Source organism: Sinocyclocheilus grahami, unplaced genomic scaffold (genome assembly GCF_001515645.1).
Source record: "Sinocyclocheilus grahami isolate Dianchi unplaced genomic scaffold, SAMN03320097.WGS_v1.1 scaffold260.1, whole genome shotgun sequence".
NCBI classification, from domain to species: domain Eukaryota; kingdom Metazoa; phylum Chordata; class Actinopteri; order Cypriniformes; family Cyprinidae; genus Sinocyclocheilus; species Sinocyclocheilus grahami.
In genome coordinates, this window is record NW_015505439.1 from 1,085,960 (window position 1) to 1,106,770 (window position 20,811).

Here is a 20,811-nt window from a genome sequence, read left to right on the forward strand (position 1 = left end):
TGGCACCTCACATAATTTGCTTAAAGGGGTCATATGATGCTGCTAAAAAGAACATTATTTTGTGTATTTGATCCGGCGATCCACCGCCCAAAGTTGTAGTATTTCCTCAGCAACCAGCACGGATCAGCTCCAGGCATGACGAAGCAGATATCGTTCTCTTTTGGAAGGCCAAACAAAGTAGTTTTGCTTTCACAATGAATCACACAGTGCCTTCACGACATGGCAGCGGCAACAACAATACTACAGTGAGAATGAAAGTTACACCTTCTTTCTTTGCATGAACATTTGGGCGGCGTTATGCAACTCTTCCCACATAGTGACGTAGGTATGTGGGGGCGTGTTAGAATGAGCCGTTTTAGGTAGGCGTGGCTGACTCTTAACTTTTATAAAGAATATCTCTTTGGATTTGAGACTTTAGTCTTTGCAACTTTACAGATATTCTTTATGCACCAAGAGCTTGTAACACTCCAAAGAGAAAAGAAAAATTTAAATCGCATCATATGACCCCTTTAACAACAATCTTTTCCAACAGTTCCACCCAACATTGCCGGTGACAGAGGTGTGCAAGATGTGTCTGTACTGCAAAACAGACAGGTGACCCTTGAATGTAAATCAGATGCAGTTCCACCTCCAACCCTCACCTGGCTTAAAGATGGAGCACCTCTGAAGGTATCCAATTAAAACAACATTCAATATTAAAACCTGGTAAGAATTACAACACTTACCAAAACCCTGATGTGACAGATGAGGTTTCACATGCATATAGCAGAAATTAAAACACCTGTATGATAAATTGCCTATGTTCCTCATTTGTAGGTCAATTTAGATAAACTCATCTGCTAAATGTAAAATGTGAATGTAGACATAATTTTTAGAGGTTTTCCTGTTTGTTGAAAGTGGTTAAGTGTCTTTTAATACTTTTTTGTATGTATTTTTTGAAGGCGAACAAGTTTTAATATTAGGGAAATTCTGCTCTTTTACTTTACTATTTTAAAGTATTATACATACATATACCTTTCAAAAGTTTGGGGTTGATAAGATTTTTGGGTTTGATGAAAGAAGAACATTTAATATTGTGAAATATTACAAATGAAAGTTTTTTTCTGTGCTGAATATTTCAGCAGCCATTACTCCAGTCTTCAGTGTCACATGATCCTTCAGAAATCATTCTAATATTGATTTGCTGCTCAAGAAACATTTCTTATTACAATCAATGTTGAAAACTTAATATGAAATGCTTAATATTTTTTGTAGAAAGTGTGCATCATTTTCAGGATGTTTTGATGAATAGAAAGTTCACAGCATTTATTTGAAATGGAAATCTTTTGTAACATAATAAATGTCTGTATACGTACTGTCTCTTTTGATTAATTTAATACATCCTTGCTGAATAAAAGTATTAATTTTAAAATTAATAAAAAAAAATCTTACTGACACCAAGCTTTTATTAAAAATCAGGTTTATTGAGCTAAATAGCTTTTTCAATGCTTTTTGTAGATGTCTCCAAGGGTGCGTGTTTTGTCCAGTGGTCGTTACCTGCAGATCAACAATGCAGAGCTGGGAGATGGTGCCCAGTACACTTGCGTGGCCAGCAATGTTGCTGGAGAAACCAGACGCCACTTCAACCTTAGTGTCAACGGTGACCAGCAATTTCTACATATAATGAGGCACCTGTGCAAGGAAAATACTGTGGGATTATGTGTATGAATGTGTATATGTTAATATAAACATTTTCTTTGCAGTCCCTCCCACAATAAAGGACGGTCCTCAGTCTGTGTCAGTACATATCAATCGCCCAGTGGTTCTGGAGTGTGTCGTGAATGGAGTACCCGCTCCACGCATTACCTGGAGGAAGCATGGATCCATCCTGGCAGGAAACAACTCCAGGTCAGCACTCAGCAGCACAGATCATTTAGAGCATTTCACAGCTCTCAGTTTTGTTCATAGCAAATAACAAACGCCCTATACGTTTAGATACAGGTTTGGTGAGGATGGTTCACTTCACATCCTCTCAGCACAGGTGACCGATACGGGCCGCTACCTTTGCATGGCCTCCAACCAGGCAGGCACAGAGCGTAAGAGAGTAGATCTGCAGGTTTATGGTGAGTCTTGAAATATATGCAGTGAACTTACTGAATCTTAAATGTGTCTGGTGCTTTTCATGTAAATTTACGCATTCATGCACTTGGCATATGCTTTTATCCAAAGCGACTTGCATTACACTCAAGGTATACAAGTTCATGCATTCTCCGAGTACTGAAGCCATGAGCTTGACATTGCTAGTGTCATGGTCTATTGTTTGAGCTACTGTTTGCATCACTGTTTTAAATATCTTGTTTATTAAATATCTTTGGAACTGTTCTGACATACAGTAAACACAAATGTTCTCTCTTACTCCAGTGCCACCCTCCATCACAGAGGGTCCCACTAACATCACTGTGACAGTGAATGTCCAGACCACACTATCCTGTGAGGCCACCGGCATCCCCAAACCCTCCGTTCGCTGGGCCAAAAACACTCAAGCCCTTAACACTGACCAGAACCAGAATATGTACAGGTTCAGCCAGGTTTCCTCCCTCTCCTCTTATCACCTCTCACTGTATCGCCAACCAAATGAGCATTACTCTTAGTTTGGGTCACAGTAGGACCCTGATGCTTAAAATTGCACAGTAAGACACTTGAGATTAACAGTTGCATCCAATTAATCAATTGGCAATCTGTCCTCAAATGCATTCTCCGAGTACTGAAGCCATGAGCTTGACATTGCTAGTGTCATGGTCTATTGTTTGAGCTACTGTTTGCATCACTGTTTTAAATATCTTTGGAACTGTTCTGACATACAGTAAACACAAATGTTCTCTCTTACTCCAGTGCCACCCTCCATCACAGAGGGTCCCACTAACATCACTGTGACAGTGAATGTCCAGACCACACTATCCTGTGAGGCCACCGGCATCCCCAAACCCTCCGTTCGCTGGGCCAAAAACACTCAAGCCCTTAACACTGACCAGAACCAGAATATGTACAGGTTCAGCCAGGTTTCCTCCCTCTCCTCTTATCACCTCTCACTGTATCGCCAACCAAATGAGCATTACTCTTAGTTTGGGTCACAGTAGGACCCTGATGCTTAAAATTGCACAGTAAGACACTTGAGATTAACAGTTGCATCCAATTAATCAATTGGCAATCTGTCCTCAGGTTGTTGTCGTCGGGCTCTCTGGTTGTCATCGCACCCACAGTAGAGGACACAGCACTGTACGAGTGTGTTGTATCTAATGAGGCAGGCCAGGAGAGCCGAGCCATTCAGCTGACTGTACATGGTGAATCCCTGCTTCCACATATGACATCCATGACATCAGTATGTGAATTTCAGGAGAATCTAACGTTTATTTCCCTCTACAGTTCCTCCTTCTATTGCTGATGAGGCCACAGAGCTGGTGGTGAGCAGGCTGGCCCCAGTGGTCATCGGCTGCACTGCCTCCGGAGTGCCTTATCCTGTCTTATACTGGAGCAAAGATGGATTGAGACTAGCTAAAGATGGAAAGGGCTATACGATACTGCCGTCAGGTGAGCTTTTTGTACTAACAGTGTGGAGAAAAAAATAACAATTGAAGTTTGAAGTTAATCTGAATGTTACGTTTCTGTTTCCTTGGTTTCTCTTAGGTCCTCTTGAGATCACAGCTGCAGATCTGAGTCACTCAGGCCGTTACTCTTGTGTGGCTAAAAATGCTGCCGGCACCACCCACCGACACGTTCAGCTCACAGTGCATGGTATGAGATGTACATAAACAATAAAACGTGCTTTTTAACAGTGCCACTTAAAGGGATAGTTCACCTTCAGTTGCTGGTCCCCATTAACTTCCATAGTGTGGAAAAAAACACTCAAGTCAACACTCAACACTCAAGTCAATGGGGACCAGCAACTGAAGGTTTATTTTTTCTTACATTATTTGTGGCTAATAAAATTGCATATAACAAATTCCCATGTCCGGCTCCACATTTATTTCTCTCTCATTTTTTGTCAGTTGGACATTTTTTTGATTTAATAATTGTCTGTTTTAATATAAAATAATTAATATTTTATAGAACCTCCAGTAATACAGTCACACCCCTCAACACTGGATGTGATTTTGAACAATCATGTGACCCTGCCCTGCAGAGCAACGGGCTCCCCTCGCCCAACTGTCACCTGGCAGAAAGAGGGCATCAACATCTTTACCAGAGGTGAGAACAAATGCTGCCACTGTGGGGATAATTGGCAAGCTCTCCATCTCTTTACAGTAGCATTTAATTGACTAAATTGACTTAATAATTGATTATTTAAATAAATATTTAATTAATGTAAATAGTTATTCTGTATAATCTACTTGATTATATATTGTTATATTGTATTACATAAATTACATTCAAAATTTTGGGATAAGATTTGTTTGTAATGTTTTTAAAAGTCTTTTATGCTTACCAAGGCTGCATTTATTTGATCAAAATAAATGTCTATTCTATTTCTATTCTATTCTATTTTAGTATATTTTAAAATGTAATTTATTCCTGTGATAAAAAAACTGAATTTTCCTCAGCCATTACTCCAGTATTTAGTGTCACATGATCCTTTTCAAAAAACAACAACAAAAATAACATTATTATTGATGTTGAAAACAGTTGTGCTGGTTAATATTTGTGTGTGCGACTTTGTTTATGATTATTTGATGAATAGAAAGTTCAAAATAACAGCATTTATTTGAAAAAAAATAAAAACTTTACTATCACTTTTGATCAATTTAAATAATCAGTTTATATTAAAAAAACTTACTGACCACCAAACTTTTGAATTTTAATTTAATTATTATTCAAAATGATTTTGAATATAATTATTAATTTAATTGTTTAATGCCTTTCATCATCAGGAGGTGATTTTACAGTGCTCCCCAATGGCGGACTGCAGATCTCTAAAGCCAGAGTGGAGGATTCTGGAACCTACATGTGTGTGGCTCAGAATCCAGCAGGCACTGCACTGGGGAAAACCAAACTCAGAGTGCAAGGTGAGAGTCACGCTTTGCCTGTGATGGAAGTTAAGATGTCTGTGGGAATTGGTCTATCAAATATTATAAATTTCCATTTTCTTGCAGTGCCCCCTGTCATAACATCTGACATCAAAGCATACATTGTGGCACTAGATGCATCTGTAACTCTGCAGTGTCACTCAGAGGGTTTCCCCACTCCCTCTATAACATGGTACAAGAACGGGCAGCCGCTGAGCGAATCGTTGCGGCAGCGAGTCCTGAGCACAGGGGCGCTGCAGATCGCCTTTGCCCAACCTGGAGACACAGGCAGATACACCTGCACCGTTGCTAATGTGGCTGGAACCACCAGTCTGGAGATGAGCCTCATTGTACAGAGTGAGTCAAGAGGATAGATGGATTGAATTGAATAAATGGTTTCACTGTACAGTGATTTATTGTAAAACTGAGATGATTTGAACTGATTGATAATATTGATTAATGCATTGGCTATCTGGAAGAACATCAATTAATATACTACTGCTACTACTACTACTACTAATAATAATAATAAAGCAATATAATAATTTCCAGAATATTAGTAAAATATATTTTTATGAATTGTTTACAAGTATTAGATTTATGTGTTTTAATAATAATAATAATAATAAGCAATATAATATTGGTAGAATGTCCATCCATTTATTTATTTGTTTATTTTCTCTCCCTCTCTACCTTAGTACCTCCTTCCATCCGTGGAGGAGAGTCAGAGGTGTCCGTGGTGGAGAACACCCAAGCTTTGCTCACCTGTGTGGCAGATGGAGTCCCACAGCCCATTATCACCTGGGAGAAAGATGACATTGCACTTACCAAATCCACCGGAGAATACACAATACTGCCCACAGGAGAGCTGCTCATAGACTCTGCACAGGTCAGAGTCCCTATCTCCAAGCTGCTTGTATTCAAAATGTGTACATACTGTGACAGTTTTCTGAGGTGTCTCTCTGTGTATGTAGCCTGAAGATTCTGGGAGTTACACATGTGTCGGAACCAACTCAGTTGGGCAGGACAGTCACACCATTGGTCTGTCCGTCCACACACATCCAGCCTTCACTGAGCTCCTAGGGGATGTGGCTCTCAACAAGGGAGAGCGCCTCCTGTTGACCTGCGGTGTCGCCGGCATTCCTCCACCAAAGATTACATGGGCATTCAACAACAATATCATCCCTGGTATAGATCATCCCTCTAACTGAGCCTACAGATATCCCCAATGTGCATCCCCTGTAGTTCACCACCATTAGTTAGCTGCATGTGTCAATAGATTGTTATATGAAAATCAGGAAAGTATTGTTTCTACCCACAGCCCATGCTAATGGCCACAGCGAGTTGGTGATTGAGCGTGTGAGTAAAGATGACTCGGGCACTTATTCCTGTGTGGCTGAGAACAGCGTGGGATCCATCAAATCTCTGGGATTTGTCTATGTAAAAGGTAAACATCTGCATTTTTGTTAAATGATGGCTTGTAAAGTCGAAAGGAAATCCATTGTGAAAAACCTAAATCTTTTGTCCACTTTTTCCAGAACCACCAATAATAGACGGAGATGTTCATTCAAATCGCATTGAGCCCCTGGGAGGGAATGCCATACTTAACTGTGAGGTACGAGGAGACCCTCTGCCCACCATCCAGTGGAGCAAAAAGGGCGTCAATGTGCAGATAAGCAACCGAATCCGTCAGCTTGACAATGGATCTCTAGCCATCTACGGCACAGTGGTAAACAAACACAGCACACGGGCAGTCACAGATACAGCTGCACAACTGAAAAACAAACTGCTCTGCATGAATTACCCAAAAATTTAAATTATTTTTTTTACTCATCATGTTTTTCCAAAACAAACTATTCCTTTAACTCTCTAGAATGCAAATCATATTTCAAACCAAAGGTAAAAGTCCCTCCCTAAGTCGATTACCTGCATAATTTTTTTCTGCTTTGTATAATAATTATAATTAAATAATTATTTAATAAATTAAATAATAAATATTAAATTAAATTATTATGTAATACTTTTCTTGCATATTTTTACCAAAAAATACTCGACCACTTGCAACCACAAAAAAAATAGTATTATTTTATGTTAATAGACTTTTGAAGATACCAACATTTTTATAGTAATGCAAGAGAGTTATTATGGTTACAAAAATATTTGCCATCAATCCAGGATGCAAAATTTGGATACTAAATTTTTTTTTGTATTTCCCCTATTTTAACATTCATTAATAAATAATGGGTCATTTTGTAATTTTTGTAGAGCGAAGATGCTGGAAGTTACATGTGCGTGGCCACAAATGATGCAGGAGTGGTGGAGAGAACAGTCACACTGACCTTGCAGCGTAAGTCTACAGTTCAAACCAAAAATGAAACCTTAAAATTATCCTTTAAAGTTTGTCATATGCAGTCGAAGTCACATAGAATACTTACACAGGAAATAAAAACCTTAATAATAATACTGATAAAATAGCACTAGCTTGTGTTACTGTAATAACATCAGTGCTGTTCCACAGGTTCTCCAAGCATCACTGTAGAGCCAGTGGAGACGGTGGTTGACACTGGTTCCACAGTGGTCCTTAACTGCCAGGCAGAGGGAGAGCCTGTGCCTGTCATCGAGTGGTCCCGTCAGGGACGGCCACTGTTGAGTAACGAGCGCATCACCACACTGAATAACGGTTCTCTGCGGCTCAGTAGTGCTCAGAAAGAGGACACAGCTGAGTATGAGTGCGTGGCCCGAAATCTGTTAGGCTCCGTGCTAGTGCGCGTGACCCTCACAGTGCGAGGTAAGCTGAACTGCACGTTTACATTTTTTAGCGAATGTTTAGACAATTAGAATGCAATCAGATGTATTATAAAACGGGGGTTGATTTGTGTTTTGCAGTTCACGGAGGCTTCTCTGAATGGATGGAGTGGGGAGCCTGCAGTGTTTCCTGTGGTACGGGAGTGCAGAAGAGGCTAAGACAGTGCAATAACCCATTTCCTGCGAATGGAGGACACCACTGCATAGGTTTAGCAACAGAAACACGCAGTTGTCAAGGCAAACCTTGCCCAGGTAAATTAGTTTGTCATACCTTTTGCTGCTTTAGCAGGGCTCTATATTGTGGGCATTTCACTTGCGTTTGTGGGTAAAAATTATGGGTGAAAAATGTATTTGTATAGCACTTTTCATAATACACATTGTTTAAAAGCAGCTTTACAGAAATTCATGATGTTAATGTTTATAATATATTTTAAACAATAGTTTATGTGCATTTAATATATGATACAGTATATTGTTAACATGTTTTAATAACTGTCATTAAAACATTCTTTAAAACAGATTCATGCATTACTGTTCCAATGTTTGGGGTCAGTAAGATTTTTTTTTCAATTAATAGATTTATTTGGCAAGGACACATTCAATTGAATAAAAGGTGACAGCAAAGACATTTATAATGTTACAGGAGGTTTCTATTTCAAATCATGTTCTTTTGAACTTTCTGTTCTTCTGTAAAAAAATACTGTAAAAAATGTTTGTAGTAATATTTTAGTCTTACTGTTTTTACTGTATTTTTGATCAAATAAACATAGCTCTGGTATAAGCATACAAGACTTCTTTCAAAATAACTTTACCAACCCGAACTTTTAAACTGTAGTGCTATATATATTTCTTGAATAATTAACTTACTTGTTAAGAAAGGATAAGACTTATGAAGTTATTGTAAAGTGGTAGAAATATATATAAAAAAATAATTTTTGTTCTCCTAAACCAAAAAGAAAATAGTGTAGAGACATGTTTATACTGTTCTTCATCTCTTTCTCCCCATAGTGGATGGCAATTGGTCTGAGTGGTCTTCCTGGGAGGAGTGCTCTCGTACCTGTGGTCAGGGTAACAGGACTAGGGTGCGGACTTGTAGTAATCCTCCTGCCCAGCATGGAGGCAGAGCCTGTGAGGGCAAAGCAGTGGAAGCCATCATGTGTAGTATAAGGCCATGCCCAGGTGAGTGGAGGAACATATCTTCTCCTGCTTATGCATGGACATACCTGTCTTTATCACTCTGACTGGCTTCTTATCTGTCAGTGGCTGGGAACTGGGGTGCCTGGTTGCCTTGGAGCCCTTGTAGCGAAACGTGTGGCAAAGGAATGCAGACTAGGCTCAGACTCTGCAACAACCCTCCACCCTCATTTGAAGGACCGTCGTGTGAAGGACCTGACACACAGACACAAGTGTGCAGTGAGAGGAACTGCCCCGGTAAGTATCCTGGTCAAAGTAAATAATAGATACAGGTAAACGTATAAATGGTGACAGAATTAAAATTTTTGGCTGAACTGTTTCTTTAATATTCTTCTCAAATTGGTCTTTCTTCTGAAAGATCATAGTAATAGATTAACTTTATGAGGTCGGGCACATCCATTACTTCATGATTCATGTGACGGTATCAAATTTTCATAATGGATAATCGGTGGTTAATTGCTTAAGCTTATATCACGGTATACGGTATTATCACAATATTGAAATAAGTTGCAAAAATGTTGTCAAAATACAGTATAGCAGCTTATATAACTTTTTTCTGATAACAAAATTAACATTTAAATGCAATAAATGTTTCAAATGGATTAAAGTGCAAAAGAATTATAAAGAACAATAGGTAACACTTTTCAATAAGGTCTCATTAGTTAACCTTATGCACTTATATTAACATAGAGAAATAGCTACATTTGTTACAGAAATGTCTGTTTAAAAAATACAACTGTTAGTTCATGTTAGCTTGGGTCTATGAAATAATACAGTTACAAATTTTGATTTTAATAACATGTTATTAAATGTTGAAATTAAAGGTGCAGTAGGAGATCTTGGAAAATGCTAACTTTAGCCTGATAGCACTGAAAGTGAACGTCCCACCCTCCCTGCAATCGCCGTCCAAAGCCAAGCGTAAATTGTTGTAATATGCTTACGACTCGCGAATGTAATGCTCGGTTAACTAAAATAAACCAGGCTTGATGACATTTGCATCCTGCAAATGCGACCTCCGGAGAATGCACCCTTCCGTTTGAGAAACGGCCAACATTACTACCCTGCTCTGCACATTTCATATGTATCTCTTATCATGTGCGACGTTTGTTCTATTCGACTGTAAGTGCCCTGTGAAGTGGACATCACCGGATATTCCGCCATGATTCCAGTTCGAAACGAGTGTATATGTTCCATACAAAGGGCATTAAAGTGTGCGAGACGTAAATTTAAATAGTATTTATTTACAGTGGTATATTATGTCACAGTTTACACTTCTCTAGTAAGTTTCGTCTGTGTGTGAAGACGCTGCGCAGCGCAAATCTGTGAATGAATGTTCCGAAGTGAAGTAAACTTCAACAGATTTCCCCTGCTCAGTGAGTAGGGAGCAAAGAACACTGTGTAGGGAGCATGTCAATCGGACCACAGTTCATGCACGTAGCTCACTTCTAATGAGCTGGTTGGAGGACTGGAGGACGGCGCGAGGACTGGAAACGGGAACTGCTGGGCTACATCATGTGTCATTCACCAGTGAGAAAATTTTAAATTTTAAATTTAATTTATTTTTTAAAAGTTCTACAATACCAGGAAGGAAGATCGGGTTGTTGATGTTTGTCTGCCATTCTCAATCTGTCTGCACAGTGTGCGTGAACGTGCTGATGACGTATCCTGTCTGCGCGAACAGGGTGCGCAGAGGTAAGGCAAATACATAAGTTGACAGGCAGGTAGGAAAGCCAATTAAAACGCTCGGACCGAGCATTTTGATTGGACGAAAATTTCTTGGTTCTATGCCTTCCACAGAATATATAAATACAGATGTAACCCTTTCCTTAACCCTACACAGATAAATACACTTAGACCACTTAACTTAATGATTGCTAACGGGATGTGAAGAGACTTTCAACCAGCATAACAAAAACATTTTCTGAAGACAATCACCTATTGCACCTTTAACTAGGATGAATAATTTTAGAATATTTTTTCATTGGCAGTTTGTTAACTAATGAATTAACTAATGTTAACTAATGGAGCCTTAAAGTGTGACTGAACAATTAAGGATCAAAACATTTTCAAACAATATCTAGGGCATGTTGTAGTCCAGATTAGAATGTAAAAAATTTATTAAGTCTAAGTATTTATTAATTGGCGCTGCGATGAACCCCATAGTGAATACAAAAATCTGAGTGGCTGTTTGAAACATTTAAATCCTGTTCAGAAGTAGAAAGTAGTGCAGCTGCTTTGTTTACGGGATTACTGGTGTAACGGCTGCATTTCTGCTGTTCCATCAGCGCCATCTGCTGTCAGAGAGTGAATGTGGATTTTCATTCAGTGCAACTCCTTCACTCCTTCCGCCATGCACTTTTCATCAGTGTTCGGCTTGTTTACATCAGAGTGCGCATGCGTGTTTGACGCAGCATACAGCGGTATTGTGCATAAATAATTATGTATGGTATTTTGAAGTGCCTACGATAACAATATAATGCATGTTTATTATCGTGATATATCGTATTACCGAATACCAGCACATGTCTACTTCATGATCAATCAAATCCTGGTTTAAAAAGCATTGGCTTATCTTTTCTTCCCATTTTCAACAGTGGATGGCAAGTGGTCATCCTGGGTAAGCTGGGGGGCATGTAGTGTGTCTTGTGGAGGCGGTACACGGCAAAGGACGCGTGTCTGTGCAAACCCCGCCCCCCAACATGGGGGACGGCAGTGTGAGGGAAATGACATCCACATTGATTTCTGCAACAGTGAACCCTGTCCTAGTGAGTAAACACGTCACATATGTGACCCTGGACCACAAAACCAGTCTTAAGTGTCAATTTTTTGAAATTGAGATTTATACATCACCTGAAAGCTGAATAAATAAGCTTTGCATTGATGTATGGTTTGTTAGGATAGGACCATATTTGTCCTATTTGTTAGGATAGGACCATATTTGTCCTATTTGTTAGGATAGGACAAACAACTATTTGAAAATCTGGAATCTGAGGGTGCAAAAAAATCAAAATATTGAGAAAATTGCCTTTAAAGTTGTCAAAATTAAGTTCTTAGCAATGCATATTACTAATCAAAAATTAAGTTTTGATATATTTATGGTAGAAAATTTACAAAATATCTTCATGAAACATGATCTTTACTTAATATCCTAATGATTTTTGGCATAAAAGAAAAATCTATAATTTTGACCCATACAATGTATTTTTGGCTATTGCTACAAATATACCCCAGCGACTTAAGACTGGTTTTGTGGTCCAGGGTCACATATGGTAAACACAGACACATAATAAAGAAAGCAGTAAGTACAAATAATCTCTCTTCATAGTTCATGGTAACTGGGGCCCATGGAACAGCTGGGGAAGTTGTAGCAGAACCTGCAATGGTGGTCAAATGCGTCGCTACAGAACATGTGACGATCCTCGACCAGCGAATGGAGGGAGAGCGTGCACTGGATCAGACTCGCAAATCCAGAAGTGCAGCACAGCCAACTGCCCTGGTATAGCACTCTTACATACACTAAAGTTCAAAAGTTTGAGGTCGATGAGATTTTTTTTAACTGTTTTGAAAGACGTCTCTCATGTTCTCTTATGACTGCATTAATTTGATAAAAATACAGTAAAAAAGTAATGTTGTGAAATAATAATATTATAATTTAAAATAACATCTATTTAAAAAATATATATTTTGAAATGTATTCCTTGCATGGCAAAGCTATTTTAGCAGCCATTACTTCAGTCTTCAGTGTCACATGGTCCTTCAGAAATCATTCTAATCTTCTGATTTGGTTCTCATTAAACATTTCTTATTATTATTATCAGTGTTGGAAACAGTTGTGCTGCTTAATATTTTTCTGGAAAGAGTGATACATTTTTTCAGGATTCTTTTATGAATAGAATATTTCAAAAGAACATAATTTATTTGAAAGAGACATTTTTGTAACAGTGTAAAAGTTTTTACTGTCACTTTTGACCAATTTAATGCATCTTTGCCAAATAAAAATGTAACTTCTCCAAAAAACATCACTAACCCAAAACCTTTGAACAGTAGTGTATATTGTACAACGCACAAACACCCACACTTTCTAGTTCCTGTACATTAATAAATATACAAGAGATGCTGCATAAATTGTAGGTTATTATTGACAAGATTATTTGATTAGAACTTGAATGGCATTATTTGGATACATTTTTACTGTAACTGATTACACACCTTTCTGTGCTCTGTGTGTGTGTGTGTGTGTGTGTGTGAGAAGTTGATGGTAAGTGGGGTTCATGGGAGTTCTGGGGTGAATGTTCAGCATCCTGTGGAGGTGGAGAATGGACACGTGTCAGACTCTGTAACAATCCATCACCCAGCAACAACGGCCGCCCCTGCCCAGGAGACTCCACCCAGTTATCAAGATGTAATATACAGCCATGTCCAGGTACATTTACAGCTATGTATGTTTCTTAATCAAGACTTACATAATTTTTTATAAATTGTATTTATTTTTATTTATTTTCTTTTTTTCTGTTAATTACTTTCAGAAATATTATGACTCTTACCTATAAAATCAAATCAAATACAATACAGAACCCTTGTATTATTAGGCCTAGAATACAATGAGAGAACTTGACAACACACATTTTATACAACTATCCCCAACCACTGGTTAATGTCTGGCCTTGGTCTCAAGTAAACTACACAAGATATGATTGTCTAAACTTTTTCTTTTTTCTCTTCAAGGTGGCCCTCAGAAAGCCAGAGGAAGCATCATCGGGACCATTAATGATGTGGAGTTTGGCATTGCCATCCTCAATGCCACCATCTCCAGCAGTCCCACTGGAGGGAGAGTTATACAGGCCACCATCACTAACATACCCAGGAGTCTTGGTCAGTCTCTGCTTCTGAGTTTTTGTTATGAGCAGCAATGCATCATATTTACTATTTCAAAATGTTATACTGTACAGTATTTGTCATTATATCAATTATTTTGTTGTGTGGCAATGTTCTAATAGTTCTAAGACTATTCAGTAGTTCTAAGACTATTTATTAAGAACTAGAAAGAAAACTGTAGTTTGAGTTGGTGCTTGTATACAGTATGTTCTGCTAAACCATCCAGGCCCTGCTATGAGGAAGTTGATCTCCATCCTGAACCCCATATACTGGACCACAGCACAGGAGCTGAGTGAAGCTGTCAATGGTTACACTCTCACAGATGGCATCTTCAGACGTGAGACTCAGGTGGAGTTTGCCACAGGTACGAGGCGTCACATTGATGTATAGAGATCCTTAAAAACTTTTCCTCAAAGTTTTCCTCATTTAATTTGTATTTTGTTGGCTATAGGAGAAATTCTCAGAATGACCCATGTGGCACGAGGGCTGGACTCAGATGGAGTACTTCTGCTGGACATTGTAGTAAATGGGCATGTCCTGCAACTTCCATCCAATGCAGACATCAGTCTTAAGGTAGAACCTCCATCACTGAATTAATTGACTGTTATTTCTTTTTATACTTGAAAATATGATGTTATGCAGTATAAACTTTTATCACATTAAAATATATTTTTTAAACTCCAGGACTACACTGAAGACTACATCCAGACTGGCCCTGGTCAGCTATATGCTCTGTCCACACGCATGTTCAGTATAGAAAGGGTGAGCGTGCCTTACTCCTGGAATCATACCATCACATACAGACCCTCCAAAGGAAAGATGCCCTATCTGGTGCAGACTCTCCATGCCTCAGCTATCAGCGCTCTGTACCGTCCACTAGAAGAGATACTGGAGTTTGCCATCCATGCCACCATTGCTAAAGGTACAATGCACACACAGTCTGCATTAGGTAAAAAATCATTAGGTATGAATGATGTATCAGTCACTGATATTATATTATTTTATAAAAAATGGTATTGGAAGCAGATATCATGGCCTATTTTTTTTCAAAAAAAAAACCAAATAAATAAATATATATATATATATATATATATATATATATATATATATATATAAAATACAATGCCAAGTTCTAAAAATACTAATGTTTTAATGCCTGGTTTAAAATTTTATTAAATTGAATACAAACATCATATGCATCCCTAAACCTCATTAACAAATTGTAGCATATCATTATGATTTAATTACTTATTCAGTTCAAACTGTTATATTTAATAGTTTAAATGAGTTTTAAAACCTATCCCTCTCCTATTATGATGTATTTTCATCCTCAGGAGAGCGCAGTAATCAGTGTCCCAGTGGTTTTCAACTGGACCCTGCTGGGCCATATTGTTCAGGTACAGTCAGACTGTATTTAATGCTTTTACTGTGATAGAGATAATAGTATTAATTTGTGAATATACAAAGAGTTTCATTGATGAGATTCTGTGCTTATCCCTTTTTTGCTGATGAAGATGAGAATGAGTGTGTGGAGAGAAACCCCTGCTCACATGCCTGTCACAATGCTGTAGGCACGTACTACTGTTCCTGTCCCAGAGGACTAACCATCTCAGCTGATGGTAGAACATGCCAGGGTACAACAGTTTAAAAAAGTTTACCTTTGAATGGTAGTGTATGATATTGATATTTCTGAACTTCTCAACTGAGCAACTGCTTTCATTTATGTTTACCCTAGATATTGATGAGTGTTCATTGGGTGGTCACATGTGCCATAATGGACAAGACTGTGAGAACACCATTGGCTCCTATCGCTGTGTGATGCGCTGTGGGCGGGGCTTTAGGAGGACAGCAGATGGGCTGAGCTGCTCGGGTGCACAGTTTTTCCTAGTTTTATAAGTTTATGTTTGTATATTGCTGACGTGTGTATTTTTATATGGCATACTGTAATTTATATTAATGCTCTATTCATCATTATCTTCATTCTAGAATACATTTGAATTGCTTTAATCTTGCTTTTGCAGATGTGAACGAGTGTCAGGAATCCAACCCCTGCCATCAGCACTGTCTAAACACCATTGGCAGCTTCCGCTGTGCTTGTAAGCCGGGGTACCAACTAAGGAATCGACGCTGTATTGGTATGTTTAAAACCTGTCTCATGACATATTGCTCAGTCTTGCTGGGTTGGTAAAAATATGCAACTGTGCAACTAAAGTGCTGCTTGTTTCTCCTCAGACATAAATGAATGCAAACAGAGAGTGTGTCGCTCAGATCAGCAGTGTAAAAACACACGTGGTGGATACACTTGCATTGACCTCTGCCCTACTGGCATGACCAAAGGAGGCAATGGCACATGCATAGGTTTGTAATGCTGTTGTTTATGTTTTGGGCCGAGGACTATTGTGTTGCACAGTAAAATATTAAATATATTTATTATACAATTATAATTGTATTTTATTAAAATGACATTATGTATATATAAATCTAATTAATTAAACAACTTTAGTTTTTTATTTATACATTTATTTTTATATAATTGGATTATGATCAAAGATTAATTCATTTTTGTTCTGCTTACAGACATTGATGAATGCCATGACGGCACACATCAGTGCAGGTATAATCAGATCTGTGAAAACACAAGAGGTAGCTACCACTGCACCTGTCCGAGGGGCTACCGCTCTCAGGGTGTGGGCCGCCCCTGCCTTGGTACGTAGTCTAATTCCCCCACACCTAACTCTAATCCTCTCCCAACATCCCAGGCTGTTCTCCTGCCAAACACCAACCTGCATCCCTGCCTTCATTTTCATCTCCTTCACTCTTTTGCTACATTTCTGTGAACCAACCCTCACCTAAACAGCATTCAGAACATGTGATGTCACTTTCTTCCACACAACTTGGTTATGGTGCCACAGTGCTATTAAACTAACCAACATATAACCCTAAACATACATATAACATAAACAAGTAACTGATACCCAATCAAGGATCCAAGTCTTTGTATGTCTACATATGTAATTGTCAGTAAGGTGTTGCAAGTTTTTTGCAGTATTACAGCGGTAAGTAGGTTCACTCTTAAAGCAAGGCCAGCACGACTATGTCCTTCCTCTATCTGTGTCTTTAATCTTACCCTTCAAGTTTCTGCTCTGCTTTGGCACTTTGTAATGTTTGCTGAATGTCCTCTAGTGACATTCAGTTGGGATTAAAAGTGCCATTTTGGCATTCAGAGTTTTTTCTTCAGTTCTCAGTTCCCATTAAGTTTCAGTACTGACAATGAATCACAGCGTTAACTGAATTTAATTAATAGAAATAATGCTCCTTGTAAAGGAGTCATTAAATACACTGAATATTTTACAACAAAAATACAATAATATGTATTTATGCATGAGAAACATGCTTTTGAGGGATAGCTACTCATGTCCAGTATTTTTTCTCATCCCCTTCTTTTTCATTTTCTTCTTTTGATCTTTGAACTATATTTCCTTTATTTTTCCTTTTTGTTTCCCCTATTTCTTTTTCTCTGTGTTGGCCTTGCTGTGAGAGCAGATATAAACGAGTGCGAGCTGGTACCGGTGCCCTGTGCCTATCAGTGCGTGAACAGCCCTGGCAGCTACAAGTGCCTGTGCCCACCGGGGCTCCATCTGCTGGGCGATGGCAAGTCCTGTGCCGGACTAGAACGCTTGCCCAGCTATGAAAGTTTCTCATATGGGTATAGAACATCCCAGTCCTCTTCTGATCGGAGCTCCTACCAGCAGCGCTACCATAGCCTGACCTCCCAGAGTTTCCACTCATATGTCCCCATTGGGGGGCGTCACATGGCCAACAGAACGAACAATGCACCTCCACGCAGTCGTAGGGATACTAATACATGCCGCCCTGGTTTTCAGGCAAACAATGGCCAGTGTTTAGGTAACTTCAAGAGCAACTGTTGAGCTGTAGAATTTGGGTTTTATGTCATATGCAAGGTCAGATGTATATGTATACAGTACTCTTGCTCCTAAAAGATTAGACTATTGAAAACCGCTGCTATTACACTGATAAACTAATGGATTATATATACAGTGGGTACGGAAAGTATTCAGACCCCCTTAAATTTTTCACTCTTTGTTATATTGCAGCCATTTGCTAAAATCATTTAAGTTAATTTCTTTTTCCTCATTAATGTACACACAGCACCCCATATTGACAGAAAAACACAGAATTGTTGACATTTTTGCAGATTTATTAAAAAAGAAAAACTGAAATATCACATGGTCCTAAGTATTCAGACCCTTTGCTGTGACACTCATATATTTAACTCAGGTGCTGTCCATTTCTTCTGATCATCCTTGAGATGGTTCCACACCTTCATTTGAGTCCAGCTGTGTTTCATTATACTGATTGGACTTGATTAGGAAAGCCACAAACCTGTCTATAAGTGAACAAAGTGAACACAAAAATTTCTTCCAGTTCCATCAACTTCCCTTTCGGGGCTCCACAGAACACAATGAGTTGCATCAAGCATTTTAGAAAAAGGAATATAGTAAAAGCAATAATTTATTATTTTAAATTTAACTTTTTTTATTGTATATACCCATTCAGACATAAAAGTTATTTATTGGTGCATGCAAATTGGCAGTTGTCCTGATTAATGTTTCATTTTAAAAGTTATTTTATAGTATATACTAATTTCTTAATGTCAATATGTTTGATGTCCTGTTAATCATATCAGTAGTAAGACATGAACACACACAAATGGCACCATTTCCAGATAATATTGAATTACTTACTTACCTGTCTTGTGTTTTTAGATATTAATGAGTGTGAACAGAGGGATACATGTCAACACGAATGTATGAACTTACCAGGCAGCCATAGGTGTTTGTGTCCCAGCGGCTATCGCCTTATGACCAATGGCAAAACCTGCCAAGGTAAGAAAATTAAGACATTCATTAAGAAACACACACACACAATACACATGTTAACTTCTCTAGAGAGTGACTTTAAAAAAATCTAAATATGCTAAGTTTAAGAGGTTTGTGCATTGCTCACTTTTGGTCTTTGTATGAATAGACATAGATGAATGCCTGGAGCAGAACATTCAGTGTGGTGCAAACCGGATGTGTTTCAACATGAGAGGGAGTTACCAGTGCATCGACACACCTTGCCCTCCCAACTATCAGAGAGATCCAGCCACAGGGTGAGACTGACACTCTTTTCTTTGCAATTTTCTACTTTTGTTTAGCTGATTGTTCAAAATAAAGTGAGTTCTGCCTTTCCTCTCAGGTTCTGCCTGAAGAATTGTCCGCCCAATGATCTGGAGTGTGCCCTGAGCCCGTATGCACTGGAGTACAAACTGCTGTCCCTGCCCTTCGGCATCGCCGCCAATCAGGACCTGATACGGCTGGTTGCCTACACCCAGGATGGAGTCGTCCACCCACGCACTTCCTTCTTAGTGGTCGATGAGGACACGACTCTACCCTTTGCCCTCCGGGACGAAAACCTCAAAGGTGTTCTGTTCACCACCCGGCCACTGCGCGAACCTCACACGTACCGCATGAAGGTGCGAGCCCTGTCTTACAGCGCTGACGGAGGCATAGAGTACCAGACCACCTTTATTGTCTACATTGCTGTCTCAGCTTATCCCTACTGAGCACTTTACTACGTCCAACAGCCTATGAAGAGAGGGAATGATCAGAGGTTGCGCTAAACAAAAGAAATCCGTCATTTGATGAGTTTTGAGTTTTGAACATAATGCTTTTCGTCATTTTGACAGATAAAAAAAAAGAAATCTAGTTTCCTAAATTTCCTTACGCTAGAAATATTCTCACAGGAAGGGTTTCTAAATGGGATTAGATGTGCAGAAAAGGGGAGACGACAAGGTTTTAAAGCACCTCTGTTAAAATAAACCAGGAGAGAGATGTGAGAGAGGATTTGGGGAGAGAAACAAGAGATTGCAAGTGTTGTCCGTTTCACATTTTGGAAGCAAAAGAAAAGGCCAGAAAGGTAAGACTAAAAAAGCTCTTGGCACAGAAGTTCCTGTAATATTGGTGTCAAAAAAAATATAATCTGTATCAATAATTTACTGACATAAAAATAGAGCATGACGGAAACTTTGCAATCCATCCGGATAAATTCTTTTATAGCGCAACCTCTGAGAATGGTGCAGTTTTTGTACATGTGTGACTAAGACATATTGGTCTTTGTGTTAGTGTGTATGTGTGAGTGCAGATCCACCACTTGAAGAGATTTTCACAGGTCACGTTGACATGTAAAAGGCCTTTTAGGCTGGAAGAGCTAAGTTGCGGAGTCCTGCAGACAGCCAACGCTGCTCTCTGAGGTTCAGACTTCAAGACAGACTTCACGTAAAACCAGTTTTAAGACTGCTGGCAGGTTAGTGGTTTGGTCGCAAGAATCCTTCATCAGAATGTACAGCAGGACTATGGGTGGTTTAATAGAATACATTTGCATATATGTCTACCTATTAACTTATTGAGAATTGCTTGAATATATGAAAGAAGCTCAATTCCCTCCATTACTTTCTATGAAATGAGATGGGGAAGATTTTATTGGTTTAAATTTTGTGCTTTTAACATAATGATGAGGTTTGGGTTTGAGCCACATCTGCAGTAAAAATGAAAAGGATGTCCACCTCAGGTAAGCACTAGCTTTACTCTAGAAGAGAGTATTGTCAATCAGTTATTATGCACATAATAGCAATGTTTCATTATCATTACAGGTTCATAGACATTTGGAGTATTTTTTGTAACTGTGTCAGTAATCAAGGTGTATTCTATTTTAATGATATGTATATGTGTTTTTTTTTGTAATACTATGTTGTATTCGCTTTTTAGAAAAAAAAAAAAAATTGTACAATGTTGTTTTAAACCTATTATTCATCAAGGAATCCTGGAAACTTATA

At 38.7% G+C, this 20,811-nt stretch overlaps 1 protein-coding gene across 1 annotated transcript in view; it reads left to right on the top strand.

The window, feature by feature from the left end:
- Positions 1-20,669, top strand: part of LOC107599116 (hemicentin-1-like) — an 84,064-nt gene extending 63,395 nt beyond the window's left edge. Inside the window, exons 60-96 of the mRNA XM_016290616.1 lie at positions 533-669; positions 1,498-1,639; positions 1,743-1,887; positions 1,975-2,102; positions 2,401-2,557; positions 3,199-3,320; positions 3,403-3,567; positions 3,664-3,771; positions 4,087-4,224; positions 4,905-5,039; positions 5,127-5,396; positions 5,738-5,928; positions 6,014-6,227; positions 6,361-6,486; positions 6,578-6,768; positions 7,305-7,386; positions 7,558-7,827; positions 7,926-8,096; positions 8,853-9,023; positions 9,105-9,275; positions 11,633-11,803; positions 12,364-12,534; positions 13,291-13,461; positions 13,764-13,910; positions 14,140-14,277; positions 14,365-14,486; positions 14,598-14,835; positions 15,248-15,310; positions 15,428-15,547; positions 15,649-15,783; positions 15,935-16,048; positions 16,146-16,271; positions 16,491-16,619; positions 17,457-17,819; positions 18,701-18,820; positions 18,963-19,089; positions 19,176-20,669. Coding sequence (XP_016146102.1) covers positions 533-669; positions 1,498-1,639; positions 1,743-1,887; positions 1,975-2,102; positions 2,401-2,557; positions 3,199-3,320; positions 3,403-3,567; positions 3,664-3,771; positions 4,087-4,224; positions 4,905-5,039; positions 5,127-5,396; positions 5,738-5,928; positions 6,014-6,227; positions 6,361-6,486; positions 6,578-6,768; positions 7,305-7,386; positions 7,558-7,827; positions 7,926-8,096; positions 8,853-9,023; positions 9,105-9,275; positions 11,633-11,803; positions 12,364-12,534; positions 13,291-13,461; positions 13,764-13,910; positions 14,140-14,277; positions 14,365-14,486; positions 14,598-14,835; positions 15,248-15,310; positions 15,428-15,547; positions 15,649-15,783; positions 15,935-16,048; positions 16,146-16,271; positions 16,491-16,619; positions 17,457-17,819; positions 18,701-18,820; positions 18,963-19,089; positions 19,176-19,542 — 6,056 coding nt within the window. The 3' untranslated portion in view covers positions 19,543-20,669. The remainder of the gene's footprint in view (positions 1-532; positions 670-1,497; positions 1,640-1,742; positions 1,888-1,974; positions 2,103-2,400; positions 2,558-3,198; positions 3,321-3,402; positions 3,568-3,663; positions 3,772-4,086; positions 4,225-4,904; positions 5,040-5,126; positions 5,397-5,737; positions 5,929-6,013; positions 6,228-6,360; positions 6,487-6,577; positions 6,769-7,304; positions 7,387-7,557; positions 7,828-7,925; positions 8,097-8,852; positions 9,024-9,104; positions 9,276-11,632; positions 11,804-12,363; positions 12,535-13,290; positions 13,462-13,763; positions 13,911-14,139; positions 14,278-14,364; positions 14,487-14,597; positions 14,836-15,247; positions 15,311-15,427; positions 15,548-15,648; positions 15,784-15,934; positions 16,049-16,145; positions 16,272-16,490; positions 16,620-17,456; positions 17,820-18,700; positions 18,821-18,962; positions 19,090-19,175) is intronic.
- Positions 20,670-20,811: the final 142 nt, after the last annotated feature.